Here is a 21118-nt window from a genome sequence, read left to right on the forward strand (position 1 = left end):
GCTGCTCGTCCTGATGCCCATGGCTGGCTAATTCTTCTACTTTCTTCTACTTCCCCGTGAGTGCCGTCAACGGGACTGGTGCGGCGAGTCTGCCCAAACAGCACTGGTAAGCTAAAAGCTGCCAGATACTATATCTGGAGGAGGGCCAGTATATTAGCTAGTATTTATTTAGTTTAGTTACATGATCTGAAGGGGAGGATTTCATCTTTAATTCGGATTCGTGGAGGCAACTAAGCCCCCGCCTCTTTCGAAAATTGGCTTTAAATATTTTTTTTTTAATTTTCGGCTACAAACTTGAAACCAAATTACTTTTTAAAAATAGTGGGCCTACAAATTCTACAACCTTTTCCCTCCCCTCAGTTCATAAAAAAAATTACCAGTTAACATTTTTATATTTACTACTGCCGTACCTGAAATTATGTTCTTATATACCAAATTTCTATTTATTATGTTATTTATATATCAAAGTTCTATATTTTATTATGTTATTTATTTGTCAAATTTCTATTCATTATGTTATTGTCAATATTGGAATTTTATCTATTGTTGTTATTAAGTTACGCGGTGCACCGTGGTGCTGCAGTAATTGTATTTTGTGAAAAATGTTTGCCACCTAATTATATCATGTACTGGCAATTTTTTCTCTCTTTGTGTCTCTTCCCACTAGTGGCATGCGGTTGTTTTTTTTATGCTTTGCTCCGAGTTTGGGAGGGGCGCGCTTCCGAGACCTCCTGTTGCGGTTGAAAAGACTTCCGGTGAAGTCTATTTTCGCTAACACGGGACAAAATGGTAGCAGAGCTTGCTTACGTGTTTTTACCCTCTGCGGGCCCGGGGTTTTTGTGTTGCCACTGGTGGTGAGAGGGATGAGTTGAAGTTGTTAGTTTGTGACTTCCTGCACATGTGCCGTCTCGCTGTGCTATTTTTCGCTGATCAACTGGCGAACTGGCTGTCACCCCTCCTGGCATGGCTCGAAAGGACTGGAAAATCATCAGAGCACTATCAGAGATAATCGGCTGCTAACTCCCCTACGACACTCTGAATGAGGTACGAGGGAGGCTGGAAGAGGTCTCACCAAACCTCACTCGTTATGGAGATGCAGAAAACGCCAATTACTTTGCCCAAGCTTCTGAGCTAGCTAAGCTGGCCAACGTGAAGCTGGACTCGAAACCTCTGGATGTAAAGCAGAAGGAGCTGGAAGACTTCTACATGACAGATCCCATCAGCCGGGCGTCCAGTACCATGGCCAAGTGCGTCCAGGCTGTCATCAAGCAGACGCCCAAGCGGCCGGTGCGGAGAGGGGTGAAACCACCACCAGAACGTTCGCAACGGGCGCTATTTTTCTTCACATTAAAAAATCCTTTGCGGAAGTTGTGCATAGATATAGTCGAATGGAAACCCTTCGAATGGTTAATTCTATTCACAATTTTCGCGAATTGCGTGGCACTCGCGGTTTTCACCCCTTACCCCAACAGTGATTCCAACATCACAAACGCTCATTTGGAAAAGATTGAATACATTTTTTTAGTGATGTTTACAGTATAATGCGTAATGAAGATAATCGCATATGGATTTATTGCTTATTCTGGTGCATATTTGCGAAACGGCTGGAACTTACTAGATTTTACAATAGTAGTTATAGGTATGTTAAGCACATTACTACAAAGTTTGTTGAAGGAGGGATTCGATGTGAAGGCGTTGAGAGCCTTCAGGGTATTGCGACCTCTACGACTCGTTTCTAGGGTCCCAAGTTTGCAAGTTGTGCTAAACTCTATCCTTCGTGCCATGGTGCCTTTGTTACATATTGCTCTTCTAGTTATCTTTGTCATTATTATTTACGCGATTATTGGTTTGGAGATGTTCTCGGGTACACTGCACAAATCATGCTACAATAAGACTACAGATCCTGGATCTGCAGGCTTCCAGTGCTCTGTCTACGGCAGTGGTATGATCTGTCATGAAGGCTGGGAAGGACCAAACCATGGCATCACAAATTTTGATAACTTTGGTCTCGCCATGTTAATTGTTTTCCAATGTATCACTCTAGAAGGATGGACTGATGTTTTATACAATAGGATGCACTTGGAAATACATGGCAATGGATTTATTTCATTTCTATGGTCATACTTGGTGCTTTTTTGTGATAAATCTAATTCTTGGTGTCCTCAGTGGAGAGTTTTCCAAAGAAAGAGAAAAACTAAAGCGAGAGGTGATTTCCATAAGTTAAGAGAAAAGCAATAAATAGAAGAGGATCTGAGGGGGTATCTAGACTGGATAACACAAGCGGAAGACATAGAACCAGAGGGAGAGGACCAAGGCAACAATCAGGATGGAAGAAACAAAAACGACCGTGAAACGGAATTTGCTGATAGGTTAGAAGGAGACGAGGCAGAAATCCAGGAATCGTGGTTCAGAAGAAAGAAAAAAGATTTTGATATGGTCAACAGGAGGATGCGGTGTGCTTGCAGAAAGGCAGTCAAATCTCAAGCATTTTACTGGCTCATCATCATTTTAGTTTTTCTCAACACAGGAGTACTTACAACTGAACATTACGGACAACCAAATTGGTTAGATGATTTTCAAGAGGCCACAAATATGTTCTTCATAGCTCTCTTCACTCTTGAGATGCTTTTAAAAATGTACACTTTAGGTTTTCAGGGATATTTTGTTTCATTATTCAATCGTTTTGATTGTTTTGTTGTTATTGGAAGCATATCAGAAATGATTTTAACAAGAACACACTGGATGCCACCATTAGGTGTTTCTGTTTTGCGTTGTGTCACATTGCTCAGGGGTTTTAAAGTTACCAAATACTGGCGATCTTTATCAAACTTGGTCGCATCATTGCTGAACTCAATACAATCTATTGCATCCCTGCTGCTCTTGATCTTTCTGTTTATTGTCATCTTTGCTTTACTTGGAATGCAAGTATTTGGTGGGAAGTTCAACTTTGAGAAAGCAGTGGAAGACAAACCTCGGCAAAACTTTGATAGCTTCTGGCAGAGTCTGCTCACAGTGTTTCAGATACTTACAGGTGAAGACTGGAATGCAGTGATGTATGATGGGATTCAAGCGTAACATGGAGTGGGAGGTTTGGGGATTCTAGCTTGCATTTATTTCACAATCCTTTTCATCTGTGGTAACTATATCCTGCTAAATGTCTTCTTGGCCATTGCTGTAGACAACTTGGCTGATGCAGAGTCCCTTACTGCAATCGAAAAAGAAGCTGATGAAGAGGCAGGAAAGCAAGCAGGAATGGATAAAATTAAAATGGGAGAAGGTGGAGAAAATACTTCTCAACTAGAAGGTGAAGAGCACATGGATGATGATCAAAGAGATTATGACGGGAATATTGATGAGGAAAATGAAGAAATGTCTGTCAAGGATGAAGACACAAGAAGTCACACTAAAGTCTGTTTGGAGGTGGGAGGTAGTGAGCACTATTACGAGGAACAAAATGATAATCAAGTGGTAACAGGCGAACCCGGTGAGTCAAAAAATGGAGAGGACAACCAGAGGAAAAGGTCTGCTTTGCCAAGGCGTGTTTCGGACACCAGCAATGAGTGCCACCAACAATAACAACAACAATAACAATAACAACAACAAATCTTCTTAACCTTTTATGCATCTTTTTATATGCGATATGGAATTTGTTCTTATTCACAAGTTCAGCCACAATTATAATAAATTACCATATACAATAAGAATAAAGTAAACAAACCACACACAATCATTCATGTTTCGAGCTATAAACATGTTATTAAAGATAAGTTTAAATTTCATTTTATTCGATGGTGCCACTTGGGAGCTACTCTTGTAACGATGTAACGTCTATAAACAACAAAAACAACAACACAACAAAGATAAAATAATAATGCAACTAGAACACACCGCCAATTGTGGCCCGTTAAAATGGTTTTGCAACTCCACGGGGACGCCTCGATTCGCGAACATAACAAAGTAACCAATATGAACTCTTTTATACGTTTACTGCTGTACGCGGCCATATAGTTGTGAAAATGCGGTGTTCTACATCGCAGAGAACATTGTTCAACATTGTGTACTGAATATCATTAAATTTATTTATTGTTTGAGTATTTTATTTTTATAATTTTCATGTTCTTTGTACAACATATACAACGGTGTGTCTAGAAATGGTGCAGTAAGTCAAATTCTGTAATATTAATTTTACCAATCGGTATACAACAAACCACTTACATTTGGTTGAATTAACGAAAAGTTCAAAAGAGTATTAATGCAAGTTATAATATAATGTCACTTAAATGTATGTAAACACTGAAAATATTATCTTAACTTTCGGCGTTAATTATTACTATTGGTTTGGTACTTAGATGTCTCATAAACCGATATCGCAGTCCTAGAGAATACAGGTAAAAAATCTTAGTGACTTTTAAATATTATAAATTCATTAACTAAAACAATAAAGTATTTAAATTAAATACAAAATACTTTAAAAAAAGTTGCAATGTATTTTAAACGTTGTAACACTTTCTAGTTTGGATTTACATCATAAGAATATATAAAATGTTTTATAACTATTTGAGGAATTTTATTACCGATCTCACAATCAACTTTGCGTGTGCCTACAGTTATTATTATCTTTTGTTATTGGTTGAGGGTCAGTAAATATTCGAGAAGTAGAAAATAATTTAATATCTATCTATCTGCTTGTACTCAAGATATATCAATAAAATACTCACGTATAGACGTTGTAGTTCGCATGAAGTTTCATTTCTGTAAAGGCAACATAGACTTTGATAGTAATTCAGGCAATATATGAAATTTTGTTGAACGTCAGCAAATATTTTTTAAATATCTCCCTATATATATATATACTCTTCTAAGTACTTTAAAGTGTACACAAAAACAGAAACAAAAATTCAGTGCTCATGTTTAATTTTTGAGTTCACATATTTATATATATATATATATATATATATATATATATATATATATATATATATATATATATATATATATATATATATATATATATATAAGCTCCCTATGTATTGTCAGATTTTATCTGTTATTCTAAGCTAAAAATGAATAATAACTTTTTTCCAATTTCCAATTTGTTTAGCTGCTAGCCGCCATTTTTATTTTTTATCAAAAAATTATCTCTAAAACTAGTAAAGCTAAAGAAAGTAAATTTGACTCATAATTTGTTTAATAGTTAAGAGGAAAATAAAAAAAATGTGTTATTTTCTTTGATATTAAAAAAATAGCGTCTGTTGAAAATATTTAAATATTTTACTTTTAACGAAACTAGCACCATTGGAATTGCAATAAAACTGTTCAAAAAGTAGGTATGTATTAAATCTTTTATAAATGTTCCTGTTTTTTTTATTTGACTTGTTATTTGAAACTAAAATATTTAAATATTTTCAACAGACGCTATTTTTTAATATCAAATAACATAATACAATTGTTCTTTATTTTCCTCCTAACTATTCAAAACTATGTGCCAAATTTGGTTTCTTTAGCTTTAATAGTTTTAGAGATAATAGTTTTTATCATCTAAAAAATGGTGGCTAGCGGATAAACAAAGTTGAAATTGGAAAACTTTTTAATAAATTTTTCATACTTTTTAAATTATAATCACTCATAAAATCTGATTATGCAGAACCAGCTTAACGTTTTTATTTTACCCTGTACATAAGAATACTTATTTAGGTGTAATACATCAAAGTAGAATTAATTTATACTGAGTGGTTGATCCACATACTCCTTTGAATATATACATTATACATAATGGTTATGGATGAAGTTGTGAGGCACGGTTATTTACAAGTTTGGTACTACAACCATTGGCATACTGAAGTTACTTGAAGTCTGTTGACTGTACAGTATAATCTATTGGAAACGCTGAAACTACAGTTTCCTAACTAACTGCAAACATTGTTAGGTTGGCAACCCTGCGACTGTTCGCGAATACGACGGAATACTGAGTGACTACGTAAACCATCTGGTATGTCTCTCTCACTAACATGTGTTTGCTTTTAGTGAGTTAGTGTCGTAGGGTAATTATATTCCTGCAATAATGTTATCTAAGTTATGATATCCAAAGAGAAAAAAGTCTTTTAAAAGGACTTTTCAATATATTTCTGTGCTTAACCTCTTTCGATATTTTTAACACCTTCAATGCTGGTCTATACTGAGAGAAGACAGGTGTAGGTCGTCTATCGCAGTCTACGTGTTAAGATATAATACGGAAAGGTTGAATATACCTTAAAATTTCCTCAATTTAATTGTAAATTATAGAACATAGTGGTGTTATTTCATAGAGTAAACCAATTTATTCTTCAAGAAAAATTCCAATATTGAACTTTTAATCGATCCAAGCTTCTTCCAGCACAATCTTCTAAAAGTATTCAATTTATGTAATATGCTATTATTCCGACTGTGCCGGTGTAGATGTTAGATTTCGTTTTTGTAAGCAAGTTAGAAGAGAAATAATGTCTATTACTTTTTGATTTTAGTCCTACCTTTTTTGTAACAGAATCGAATATTTCTGATGCAAAAAAGACAGATTTTTACGGGTATTTAAAAGCTTGAGTTTATTTTTTCAACCGATTTCTTCAGAGAACTTACTCTTGACTTAACTCTTGTAACGGAAGCGTTAAGATACATTTGAGGCTTCTTTTTTCGAAAGTACTGCATCTGCGATCAGTTTTAAAAGCTTGAACTACTATAGTGTGCAGGTATGGTACATGTTATTATAACTGGCTGGTTAGGATGTATTATTACTATACAGATATACAGGGTTTTCATAAATGAATGGTACAATTTAAACATAAAATAAAAAGAGAACCGTACAAAGTACATTAAAAATATTTATTTCATTAGAATCCTCGTTAAAAAAATTTTATACTGATACATTTAGTACATTTCAATGTGTCCACCACCGATAGCTCTGCAGACATCTAATCTATGGTCGATCTCGGCCCATACACTGTGCAGCATGTCTCTTGTAACCGATGATACTGCCTCATAAATCCTTTCCTTTAAATGAGGTAAATCACGGATCTTCTGAGAATAAGCAATGTTTTTCACGTATCCCCACAAAAAAAAATCGCATGGAGTCAAATCCGGGCTTCTAGGAGGCCATGCTATTGGGCCACCTCGACCTATCCATCTTTGTCCAAACTTGTCATTCAAAGCATCACGAACAAAGTCCTTATAATGGGGTGGCGCACCATCTTGTTGAAAATACACCATATTGACATTATAAAACTCGTCAATTTGAGGAAAACAAAAATTCTCTAGCATGTCCAGATACACATATCAAAATTGCACCATTCATTTATGAAAACCCTGTATATTTCTAATTATATGGAGGATATACAGTTAAATTATTTACAGTTGTATAAACGTACTGGATGTGTGAACAGATTGTAAATACAATACAGTTTGACAAGAGGCACATCTCCATGAGCTCTATTCGTGAATAGTATGAATAGAGAACAACTTTCTCTATTCATACACCTCAATAAAGAAATTCTTTACTAGCCCGTGTGTTATGCATTTGATTTTAGTCTTAATGATAAATTATCTTTGATTTATATTTTAATTAATATAGTCTTTGTTTTTTTTTGTAAGAGTTTTCTAAGTGAAAAATTTAAATGAATAAGAATTTTTATATTGTAGCATCTCAATGTTGTCGTGCACATCAGAAAATACGGATCAGTTTAGTTATACGAAATAAGAGCTAAGTTATAGGACATACCATTTAACACCTACTTTATAAAAGCTTAGTTATAACAGTTAAGTGCTAAGTTACAAGAGCTTAGTTATACGACCCATGAGCTACTGTGTGTTATACGAGCTTAGTTATACCAGTCAAGAGCTAAGTTATACCAGTCAAGAGCTAAGTTATACCAATTTTCTATTTTAGCTAAATCCCGCGCAAATGTAATATTTTAGTGTATTTGAAGACTAGTTTATGTAAAGTGCTTAAATTTTTTATAGTAGCTTAAAGTAACTATTTTCATACAAGTAAAATGCCAATCAAAATAGAACCATTTCAGTAGTTTATTTGTATACCTGACTCACAAGATGTAACACTTCCAAACCTTTTCTTTCGTATTTGTCACATGCAATTAGTTATAAGGTACTTAAAATAAAAACTCACATATTTTATTTCAAAGAAACCTTCTGTACTATAACGAATAGCAATCCAAAAAATCAATAACTAAAACAACAAGGAGACATCTAATAAAATGAAAAAAATCTCATCACATCAAGAAGTTAGAGTTATTCATATGGTTCCAAATATGATTTGATATATACACTGTTTTAAGAATGATTAATAATCAAGAGATAAACAAGAAAAACTAACTGTTTTGATGTGCTATTTTTTACACTAGACGGAGAATTATTTTTTTTCTCCCTCTTCCTGCAATTCTTTTAGAAATATGTTTTACTTTTTCGCCTGTAAGTACGATATATTTTCACGTGAATATATTCTGCTTATACAAGACTGATGAGGTCAAAGGATTTCCAGTTGACCAAACTTATATTACCACCTTTGCCTGATACATAATCAGAATACTGGTAAGTGCATCATGCATTCTCTTCTTTCACTACTACAAAGTACACATTTTTACTCTCCATCCATATTATATGATACAATTATATGATAAAATCCGATGTAAAAAGCAGAAAACTTGTTGGTTTTAGTTTATGAATGGATCATATCTAACATATCTTCATCATTCACCGAGGTTTATCATTAAATTTAGAAAACCATTAATTCTAAACTCAGAAGCCTCATCGCCTTGTGTAAAAAGGTTAACACATCATAATAAATATGATAGCTGTATATTTTGCTTATCGCAAAAATCTGAAGCAGCGCATCATTGCTCGCACGTATTATAATACTTCTAGTACTATTGATTTCAACTCAATCAAGATTGAATTGAAGTTATTAGTTAAGTTAGTAATTCACATGCGACATAGTTATTCTGCTCTGCCCGTAACAAAAGGCCTATGATATCTTCATCAGTTGAAACTTGTTTATTTCTTTGAGTTTTCAGTAACCCCTTAACAAGTAATTTTTTTAAGATTTAAGTTCCATTTTCTACACATTTGTTTTTGTTTCTTTTACCATATGTATAAACATATTTATAATGAGCTCTCTGAACCATTAAACAGTTCATTTAAAGTTAAAGTAATAGACATATATCACTGATTTTCGTACATCACAAATTCTTAATTAAATTAAAGTTTATAAATTTTCTTTGACAATAGAATCGTTGTAAAACTGTTTTACAATCTGTTTTTTATTGTTGTAAAATAAGTTTATAAATAATTAGTCTACAATTTTGAAAGAAATAATTTTCGAGTTTAATCAAAGAAGCGAAGAAGAGATGCACAAATTGTATTTTGCGTCCCCAAGAGAGCACAGATCCAATCAATAATTTAAACAAAGTTGCTGGAAAAAATTACATTGTTCAAATATTGGTTTAGCGCTGCTGTTGTTATATTCGTGTTCCTGCTCCGAAGGACTTTCATCAAGTTTTTTTTTGACCATGCACGGTCTCAAATAATAACATTCTCCACAAGGACCAGTTACCTTCAGTAGTTACGCTATGTTAACAGAATTACTTATGAAGATTTAAAGCGAGGGGAATACGTGTCAACTTGTATGAGTTTCTTTTATCCTATCGTTAAATTTATTTTTGAGGTGTTAAAACTGATTTGATAACTCTAGATAAAACGAGTCTTAAAATAATAAAATATATATTGATAAAAAGGTGAAAAGTACAGTTAATACATTATGAGACAGAAAAGATAGAAAAACTGGACAGTAGCAATAAACCCTCTGTAAAGCCGAGCCTGCGGCACGATAAAGTGTCTTTGTGTCGCTGCGGCAGCTTAGCTTTGGCAGGTCTGACAACTACCTTGTCTCTTCTACTCTGATTAGACCAATGACTCGTATATAAGTATGATACTCTTACTGTATCAAAGTAGAACGTAGTTTGTCCAATATCAGAATTTAATAATTTAAACACATAAAAACCTCTTCGGACCCAATTCTTATTTGAAAAATTATGTGTACAAAACAGTTATAAGATATCTATTATAGCTTTAAATATAATTGTTTAGTCATTTTGACAGTGTAGCTTCAGATGAAATTACCAATAATTTCAGGTTATATCTACTCGGTTTGTAAGATACCAGGTCTGAATCCCTATACAAGCAATGAGTAATTTGGCCAATGAAGACATTGTGATGTTACAAATTATTAAGGACCTTCATATTTTATTTAAAAGAAAGTTATAAAGCTAATTGAAAAAATAGGCTGCCGTAATTCATGTAACAAATCAGGTACTAAATAATATGTATTATATAATTATAACTTCATATATGTTTTAAGATTTACCGATATCCTTTAAGGGTTCAAGAAGACGGTCATTTGATTTAGGAAAAGTATATTTATATAAGTTATTATGCATGATAACGCAAAATAAAAAGTGTTTAGAATACTCTGATAATTTTTAATAATGTTTTTCAAATGTGTTTTTGATATTTTGCATGGTTTGAATTAGTATACCCAATTTGCAGAAACAACATTGTACACTATAAATACCGTAGTTCGTAATACTTTCAGACTAAAAGAGAATATATATTATTTGTATACTAGATTTGGTAACTTTGTTAGCCAGACTTAATCAATGACACCTTTCGTTTCACAAAAAAACTAAAATTAATATTTCTGTAAAGTTTTCAAGTAATTCCAAGCAAAATTTACACATCCTTATTTTTAGATAAATATTTAGGTTTTAATATGGTGGTCGTTTAAAGTTATAGAGTACACAATTGAACCTCTTTAAGTGAATATAATTTTGGAATAATTGTAACTAAATCTAGTCCATGTTTTTGCAAAAGGTTTTATGGTTGTAATATGTAGGTCTTCTAAGTTCTCAAGATTATAGACTTTCTTAAGTTTTCAGATTTTACGATTACATTAACATGACAAAATTGAGGGTTACTGTTCCATCAGTATTGTGCGATTCAAAGATATGTACTAATAATGCATCTTCAGTTTGGCATTTCGACATGATATCTTTATGTGAGATCTACCTTTCTTCCGACTGAGCTGGAAGGGATAATTTGTCTTTCATTATTTTACACTGTAGATGAATCTAATTCGAATTCATTTGGTAGTAAAGCATACATGAGAATAATTAAGGAATAAAAACAATTATTTAGTAATGATTTGTCATTCCCAATTCTCACTCTATCCCTTTTTAAATGGCAAACGATATTTATAAATTGTTATAACATTTAAAAAGTGATAAAACGATAAAATCAATATTTAATTAGATTTTGGTGTGATTTAAATTTAATTGTTTATATTAAGTCTCTGAGTGCACTTCTCACGGAAATCTACAGGTCACGTCGAAATGTCATTCGTCACTCAGATTAAAAAAAAGTCTCAGTGTGTTATGAGATTTACATATATTTATACTAATAATGAATCTTCAGTTGTTAGCAAAGCATACAATAAGAATAAACATTGAATTTATTAAACAAAACTTTGAAGTAATGATTTGGTCATTCCATACTAAGAGTTTATGTAACCTTCTCAAGGAAGTGGTATAATTATGGGTCACGTTGAAACTTCGTCCGACGCTCAGAATAATTTTATTAAAGTAACACATACTTAAAATAATAAAATTCTGCATGTTCTTGAAATATTATTGTAATACAGTGCGAGTCCCTGCTGATGCTTTACTAACAGACATACAAAGATTATGTACTTTTAGAGAGCAAAGCTCTGTAAATCACACCATTTGTGTGTTGCCATAGAGACGTGCTGTTTATATTCATGGCCACGGAATGTGCTGCTGCAGAATATAACTTGCCATCTTTGTCAAGATAAGGAGCTTAAGTTGAAATATAACGTTATCAACTCGGAGGAAGATTTTTCTCAGAAGTACGAGTTTCACGAGTAAAACGGATTGTTGTAGAATATATAAATACATATTTTATATTGAAATAACAATTATATCTGCAGTATGGTATTCTCGCGTGGGGAGGAGTGTCGTCTGCTGTACTGGAACCACTTGCGGTCACGCAAAGAAGTATATTAAGGATCATTTTGAGGAAAAGCCGCAGATATCCTTCTAATCTGTTATATAATTAGTTTCCTGTTTTAAGTGTAAGGCAATTATATATATATAAAATCTCTTTTACTGCATATACAAAAATACAAAGATTTTATTTTTTTATAGCGCTTCACCACAACTATACTACCAGAAATAGAATACAGTTTGGATATCAGATACCAAGACCAAATTGTTCCATAGAAAAATTTAAATCTTTTTACATAGCTCATGTGCTTTATAAAAATCTACCAGAGCACATATTGGAGGCAGAGGGTGGAAGTGTAGTCGAGTACAAGCGTAGGGTGGGTCGGTGGTTGCTCAGCCTGGGTGATGCTGCTGCAGAGGCACTGATTCGTTCCAGTTACCAATAACTTACGAAGAAGCCTGTTAATAGCAAATTATTTGGGAATTTTGTGTAAGTAGGAATTATTATTGTGGGATGTGGTTTGGTGGTGCTGTTGGATTGTTTCCATCCATCTAATAGTAATATGGTGGTTAAGCGGTGCCTAAACTGTATAGAGATGGGTGTGTGTGTGTGTGTGTGTGTGTGTGTGTGTGTGTATGCGTATAATGTATGTAAGTATATGTATATGTATATACAATTTTTACAATAATGTATTTTGTACTACTTAAACAGATCTTTGGTAAATCTTTATGTTAAACTATGGTACACAATTACAATTACGATTAGAATTAAGAACAATTAAGTACAATTAAGAAAAAAGACTGATTGATGGACTCTTCCCCTTACACAGACCTATAGTCTATATGGGGAATTATTCATTTAAATTATGGAAGTGTATATGTTATTGTTTTGTGTGTATGAATAAAAAGATTTTTATTTGATTTGATATGAAGGTGAGATTTTTCGGAAACAACCTTCTATTGGTATATGAGTAACGGAAGAAACGTTATTAAGAATAAATTAAAGAGGAATCTGGTGGTGGGAGCCATTTACAGATAATTATTTTGTGAAAAGTAAGAGAAGGAGATCACATTTTTTGTGTGAATTAGAAACTGCCTACTCTATTTTGAAACCCTCTGAACCTTCCACCTTCTATGATACTGAAGTGTCCTAAATCTTTTGTCTCGAGATAGGTATTCAGGGCAGACCTTGTCAGTAATTAAAAAAATACCCATTTTATCTTTTAGTCTAGTTTTTCTTCACACAATTTAAATATGAATCAAACCAAGTTCTACTTCAACTGCAGGGAATATCTAATTTTAGATAATAAGTAATCTCAGAATAATATTAATTCAAATTTTCGTCATGAGCCATTATTTCATAGAGTTTTACAATAATAATTACAATAGGTTTTTCATTAACAGTCTGTTGTATTTCAAATATTTCGCTTAACCAGAAGAGCACTTGTACTAATGATGACTGAAATTCGAGTTGGCCCTTTACAGAAATTACCTACTCATCGAAGTGACATATGTTGACTTCTTCATTTCATTTTCTTCAATAAGTAACAGGTATTGAAATGTTATTTTATATAACTCCAATGCATAAAAACAAATGTGTTATTTAATAATTCTAGGGTCCTAACTGATTACATAAACCGTCTATTTATGGAATATTATTTTGTTATATAATAATTAATATAAATTGTACCAAAACAAATAGGTTGAAAACTTGCTTTTATTAAAATACAACTGAAATATTTCATGTTCAAACCCCAGAATTCATTTCATAGGCATACAACACAACAAAAAAACTGATCACTCCGGGTGAGAGACATTTTCACCATTTGTTATGAAAGAGGTGTAAAACTTGGATGAGTTCTCTTTAGATCCCAGTGTTTGTTCCAAAGGAACTGAATAAAGCCTTGAAACATAACTTGTTCATCAGGATCTGTTTTATATATTTGTGATCAATAATATTTTATTTCTGTAGACGCGTTTATTAAAAAGACCTTGAATAATTGCTAAAGGAAATATGCTAAGAATGTATACTATTTTGGATATTATAGCATTGACATGTTTATTAATCCCTAAAAACCTGAGGATATATTTTAAATATATTTAATAAAATTAAATAGATTATCTTGCTCAGCTATAGAATCACAAAATAATAATCAGTATTAAGTATCATCATATGATTCCGAGCGAAAGTCATCTACACCAGTTGTTATGAAAGAGGTGTAAAAAGCTTGCATGAGTTATGTTTAGATCTTATTATCTGTTCCCAAGGAAAGGAAAAAGGTCCTGAAATATCACTTCAGGATCTGTTGTATGTATTTATGATCAATAATATTTTATTTCTGTAGACGCGTTTATTAAAAAGACCTTGAATAATTGCTAAAGGAAATATGCTAAGAATGTATACTGTTTTGGATAGTATAGCAATGACATGTTTATTAATCCCTAAAACAACCTGAGTATATATTTTTAAAATAGTTAATAAAAAAGTTTGTTTTAATTAGCTCTAGAAGTACCTAACAATAATCAGTTTTAAATATCATCACAGGCCAATTTTGTTACCTGATTTTAATACTCTTGATCAGAATCCTCATGCCCCATTTACCTCCACAATAAACGCCAAATTTATGTTAAAAAAACGTAACTTACATGCCAGATAAATTAATAGTTCAAACAAGACATGAAGATTAATGAATATAAATTAGTTTATATACAACCCAGTAAATTTACAAGCAGCAAAGGTATGTTATTGAAATATTTAACGAACATATTTCTCCATCTTATTAATCCACAGCTGTAAAAACATCGTTAACTGTAGCAATATCAGCGCGAGATATGTCGTACTGTCGTAACATTTCATGAGCACTTGCATCCAGCTGATGTTATCAAAGTTCTAATCATACCCAGACGTTCCACATTTACTGCTAGAGTTTAACTGTAGCAATATACAGCGCGAGGTATGTCGTACTGTCGTAACATTTCATGAGCACTTGCATCCAGCTGATGTTATCAAAGTTCTAATCATACCCAGACGTTCCACATTTACTGCTAGAGTTTAACTGTAGCAATATACAGCGCGAGGTATGTCGTACTGTCGTAACACTTCATGAGCACTTGCATCCAGCTGATGTTATCAAAGTTCTAATCATACCCAGACGTTCCACATTTACTGCTAGAGTTTAACTGTAGCAATATACAGCGCGAGGTATGTCGTACTGTCGTAACATTTCATGAGCACTTGCATCCAGCTGATGTTATCAAAGTTCTAATCATACCCAGACGTTCCACATTTACTGCTAGAGTTTAACCACTTATCACGTTTTTAAATTTTAAATGTGATTTAAAACCTTCTGGTGTGTAATATTTAGTAATCTATTCTCTATAGATTATTATTATACAATGCTAATCTGAACAGAGAGGTGAGTTTAGCCTATATAATGAAAAATTTATCTGATATATTTTCTTAAAATATTAGTTCATTACAAATATAAACTAAAATATACTAACTAGTTTATTAAGGGTACTTAAGGTGTATATTTAAACTCTAGTATAAAAGCTGTACTATCGCAATATTAACACTGTTGAAGAATAAATAAATTGGTAAGACAAACTCTGTTGTAAACAAAAAAATTACGAATCTAAAAGCCTATAGATTTGTGAATACCTATTTTCCGAAATATACCTATTTTCTTTTGAAGACCTTTGACATTCGTACAGCAATACATAATATAAAAATAAACTTTGTTTTGTAATTATTATACTAGGATTAATTTGAACAATGTTTCAATACACATCTGCAGATATGATTTAAGATTTAAAAATGGTGTCCGTTCACTTCTCGAGATGTTAGTTATATATGTGAGTGACTACGGTGTGTAAGAGCAACGCTACACCAAGCTTTACAATTCTCAAGAGATTCATGAAAGATTGTGTTCATATAAGTCTGGTCATGGATCCTATAACAGTTTTGAGAATTATACAAAAAAACCAAACTTAAGTTATTTAATTAGCTAGACGGTACGGGATTAAACACGATTGCTACATTTATTGAAACTAAACTAAAATATAACAAATAATACTTAGTATAAGATGTTTTAGCACAGCAATTAATCTGTAGTATATTAAGTAATTCTTAGTATAGCAAGTAATCCTTAGTATAAGTAGTAAACGTTAGTATACAATGCAGGCAATAGTATTTAACATGCTCCAAAAGGTATCCACCTACATTCAGAGTGGCGATCATTTTTGAAAATATATTTCGTTATTTTGCAATATTGACTATCCCTTTAAATTTCCTTGACGAAGATTTTTACTCTAAGTACTCTATTGATGCTTTATATCGCACAGAAAAAAGCTTTTTCAGACTAATTGTTATTACATGAAACCTCTTATGTTCTCACGTGTCAAAAACGGGTTTTGGTTTAGTTTGACTGATCCTAACTGTAATAGTTTTTCTGATGACTTTGGCTTTTATATATTTTTCTTCAACCATTCAACTGATTTTGGTTGCAACCGAGGCCAAAAAATCCCAAAAAATGCACAAACAATAAAAATAGAAGTTAAAACAAATCACGGTTTAAAAATCATAATCACCTTCAGTACAATATTGTTGCAGCATTTAAAATGTTTGTGTTGTCTGTACATTTAGTTGCCGAGTCACGTAAATGTAGTCACGCAAATAAATGTATGTTGTGCACATCCTTTGACTTGTGTGTTCAGCCGATTCGTTGTCTGTGGAGTAAGCTGAAAAAACTCTGAGGCAGGCATACAAAATTGCACATAGACAAATTTTTTATGTAAATTCGAACGTATTTTAAAACTTTAAACTATTAAGTAAAAAACGTTTTACCAGGACAAACTCGGTTATTACACAACCATAAATTGGAAATTTGGAAAGTCAAACATAACACACAATTTTTACACATAACTACGAAACATTTACCTCTTTTAGTTAGGTCGGAAACAATGCAGATTATTCAAACAGTTAAGAGGCCAAAGCAGAATATAGAGCTCTAGATTAGCTTTGACTCTTTGAAGTTCATTTATAAATTATTGATTAAGTTAGGCACTGACTGTCTGTAGCACAATAATGCCTGTCCTGCAATTTGGTAGATTGTAATAGGCAATATTTTGGTGTTTATTATTAAGTTTTATGCATATTTTAAAGCTATTATCATGCGATCGCTCGAACTGCAGAAGAAATTATATTATATGTGACAATATGTTACATACAATAATTCTGTAATTAATTGACAAAAGATCATAACTACTATATTATAGAGTCGACATACGAAAAGAAATTAATTTTATATGTTTAAAAGAAAATTAAACCTTATATATCAAAGACAATACAGACTATATAAACCTGCACAATATACAGTCTAGTCTTCTACAACGGTGCTCAGTTCAGTATCCAGATATCTAGGGTCTGCACATACAGAATGGTAGTTTTCATCACTAGGTTAAAGTGGTTGTTTTCGGTGAGTGTTTCAAAATCCAGAGGAAGCTCCTACTTCGGAAAAAACGATCAAGCGTTAAAATACCCATTTGATCCGTCTGATGAACAACTTTTTTTCACATGTAAATGGAAACTCATACGTTTTATTTAAGTTTTGCTGTGTACTAACTGAAAACAGTTATACTGTCAAGTTTGAGTTTCACATTTTTAGCCTACTCATACTGAAATACAACAAAAAAGTTTCAGGTTAGCGCTCTAAAAACTTAAATTGTGCGCCAGCAGAATTTCCAGATCGTGTCACAGTGCGGGCCAAGGAGGTCAGCGTGCAGGAGAGGTAGTGCAAGAGTGGTAATGAATATTCTCACCATAATTTCCCTACGTCGATTGATACATACAGTATGATCAAAATATAACTTTAATATTCACTTCCGTCTTATTTTGAATATGTAAACATTACAAAAATCATAAAATCAAATGTTTTAGACAAAAAAGGTACATATGTGAGACTGAAGTTTAGCTCCAGTTCACCGTCCTCGGAGATCAATGTCTGAAGTCTGACGGTATCACAAAATTAATGCGGCTGCTCCACTGTGCTTATAGATCGTGTCAGTAAGATCGTAGTGCACTCAGTTGTGCATCTCATGAGAAACTTAGAATACCCCTTCACCTAGATTATATTATATTTCATAATATAAGTATTAGATTTTGATATCATAAAATGTATGTACTATGCCGTTTGGAGGGGAAAGTGATTATTGCGCATGTGCAAACCAGGTGTTCTGTGGCTCGCACTGTACAAGGAAACTCAAAACATTAACTTCATTGACTATGCTGACGTATTAAAACCGCTGTTGTTTGTACATTATGACATTATGACCAAAGTGAAACTTTGTATCTTTTCCAGTGAAAATCTAAACAGAAGTTCGAAATATAGTGGTTATTTTATTAAGCATTGCATAGATCATGTTGATACCATTAGGATGTACTACAGAAATGAACCATTGGGAGCACAATGGTTCTTAGATTATATCTTGCATTTCACTGTTATATTCGTTGAAAAATGTGAAAAATATGATAATAATAAAGTAAGTAAGAAATGATAATAGTATATATTAATTTTTGTCTACAAGACGAAAAATAACTTCCGAACCTTAATTAGCTTACGTTCTACAATATAATATATCAAAAAGTAGAACGAAATATGTACCATATTGAGATAATTGTAGATTCATGTTGTAATTACTACTAAGTTGCACAGTTTCAGTCGCTCTTATACAAATTATAAGTTCACTGTCATATTATGAATGTGACAAAAATATTAATTTATAATCTTTTCTCTACGAGACGAAAAATAATTTCCTAACCTTAAATGAGTTTATGTTGTTAACAAAATAGAAAGCACAAAGTACCATATTGAGATACTTGTTGATTCAGGTTCTGATTACTATCAAGTTGTCCAGTTTCACTCTAATTTCTACAAATTATAAGTTCGTTGTTATATTATGAACGTAATGTGTATTATTGGCCAAAACCAATTTTATAAACTCATAAAATATTATATTAACTGTAACTTTAATATAAAAACACATACGTTCTATGTAAAGTAACCACATTCTAATTATTCTCTATGTGTTTGCAGTATAACTGTTACATCAAAGCTGCAATGTCCAAGTCCACATCTCACCACTAAAGAGTAATGCATATTGCGTTTGTTATTGACAGAGTGAAATGGGGCCCATATTTTAAATTGAATAGTACGTGGTCTCTTTTGCTGCTCGATGATGTTTTGACCAAACGTTTGACCGATTCTTTATGATATTTGGTACGAGTGTTCATTTTTTTATTGGTGACTGGCGTAAATGATTATTACATAACTCAGCCCGATAGTTGCATTAGGTATGTTTAGTGGTACATACATTTTATGAAACACACATTTATAATACGTATGTTTATCTGAATCTACGAATAATAAATTAAAAAGACCTTTTTTACACAAAACATGTTCTTCAATAAAATATTTTTAAGAATTGTTATTGTTAATGTTTCTGTATTTAGTCCTAATATAATACGCACATTTATCTGTATAAAAATCATTCACTGACTAGTGGTTCATCATACATTACTTCATATTATTGCTACTGGGTTGTTGAAACTGTAAAAATACGATATTGCTTCATCTATCCCTTGTGATAATGATTGCTGTAACTATTTTTATACTCCTTGTAGAGTCAATCACCAGATCCTTTGCGCAGGAAAAGGACTTGATATTTGAATGTGGTCAAAGTATGCATAGTTTTTTTATACTAAGGTTTATATCTCTTCGTCAGTTAATTCTTTGACAAAGAATTAGAACTCTTCAACTTATAAACGGGGTAAGATCCATCAAATAATTAAGACCAGCCTTATTTCAATTATGGCCATGCAGCAATTGTGACACGCACCATAGCTGGATATAAAACAAAGTCATTAACACATTTACGGTGGCATCGTACAGTAAACGTGTGTTAAATTAAAGCCGCATTTATTTAGCGCTGTCCGGTCGGTAGTTACACAGGATGTATGTGTCAAACAGGTACTTTAATGTCAGACAAAGAGAGTTGTTGAAGCGAATCGCTACCACGTTATTTAATTGTATATTTGTTGTGTTATCCATTACTCTGGACCTTGCAAACATTTAACTTTGATGATTAAACAAAACCACCTACACTTTTGAATTCCCAGAATGATTCAATTCTGTCGGATTATACTTTCCAGTTGAACCTTCACTGGAAAACACGATGTGTCACTTTTCGAGCAAATCCATGGATGTTTTATTTAAGTGCAAAAAAATCAAATTCAATGTGTAAATTTGTGTCCTACTGAACGCAAACATTAGCGAATTTGAAAGGAAAATAACAATTTACTGCTATAGTTATGCCTTACGTGTAATGTATGCCATAAGTAGTTTATGATGATTATGCAATAGCCCATTACAACTTTATAGCTAATGCGACAGAGATATTAATTCATAGACGAGAACTGTTTCCTAGGAAGTGCCCATGGAGTTGTTGAGGAAAATACCATGGCATTTATTAGATGATAATGATGTTTTCAAAGGTAGTGATGTCAATATCTTACTTAAAACGTAAAACCTTTGATAATAAAATACAGTTCAAAATCTATTTGCAGCTATTTATAGAACAAAAAATGCCAACGATAACTCTTCGTTTACGTACGCTTTTTGTTAGGAATAAGTGAATTCCAGAACTGCAATTCCAAGATGATGACCGAAAATTAATTAATGACATAAATCAGAGTATTTATGGCAAATAAAATAAAATCATTTTTATTTTTTTAATATACGCACTTGCAAGTAAAGCATGAGCTAATACGACACAGATTATATACTTAAAATGTTATAAGGATATTGATAATAAAACAATTTTTCAGGTTTTTTCGAAATAAATTAACTCTACTTTAATTTTCAAAATTGAATCCATAAGAAAAATTCTATTTCTGTCTGTCTGTCCGCACATCATCTCGAAATAAAAATTATCTTTAGAATTTTGATTTAATATTCTATAAGTTTTGGGCTGTAATTAGTAAAAACTATTACTTCATACGT

At 32.4% G+C, this 21118-nt stretch overlaps 2 protein-coding genes across 2 annotated transcripts; both read left to right on the top strand.

Moving 5' to 3' along the window:
* Positions 1-949: 949 nt before the first annotated feature.
* Positions 950-1550, top strand: LOC124361408 (voltage-dependent L-type calcium channel subunit alpha-1S-like). Its single transcript, XM_046815457.1, has one exon. It carries the CDS (start codon positions 1207-1209, stop codon positions 1540-1542), a length of 336 nt encoding a protein of 111 aa, XP_046671413.1. The 5' UTR covers positions 950-1206; the 3' UTR covers positions 1543-1550.
* A 91-nt stretch (positions 1551-1641) lies between these two features.
* Positions 1642-3576, top strand: LOC124360952 (muscle calcium channel subunit alpha-1-like). The gene is made up of 3 exons (XM_046814988.1): positions 1642-2032; positions 2267-3031; positions 3179-3576. Exons 1-3 carry the CDS (start codon positions 1642-1644, stop codon positions 3574-3576), a joined length of 1554 nt encoding a protein of 517 aa, XP_046670944.1.
* Positions 3577-21118: the final 17542 nt, after the last annotated feature.

Source organism: Homalodisca vitripennis, chromosome 4, assembly GCF_021130785.1.
Source record: "Homalodisca vitripennis isolate AUS2020 chromosome 4, UT_GWSS_2.1, whole genome shotgun sequence".
Classification (NCBI taxonomy): Eukaryota; Metazoa; Arthropoda; class Insecta; order Hemiptera; family Cicadellidae; genus Homalodisca; species Homalodisca vitripennis.

Coding starts and splice junctions, on each gene's coding strand:
- LOC124361408 (XM_046815457.1), top strand. CDS start 1,207: ATGACAGATCCCATCAGCCGGGCGTCCAGTACCATGGCCAAGTGCGTC.
- LOC124360952 (XM_046814988.1), top strand. CDS start 1,642: ATGTTAAGCACATTACTACAAAGTTTGTTGAAGGAGGGATTCGATGTG. Junction 2,033..2,266: donor CATGTTAATTGTTTTCCAAT/GTATCACTCTAG, acceptor GGGGGTATCTAG/ACTGGATAACACAAGCGGAA. Junction 3,032..3,178: donor AGTGTTTCAGATACTTACAG/GTGAAGACTGGA, acceptor CCATTGCTGTAG/ACAACTTGGCTGATGCAGAG.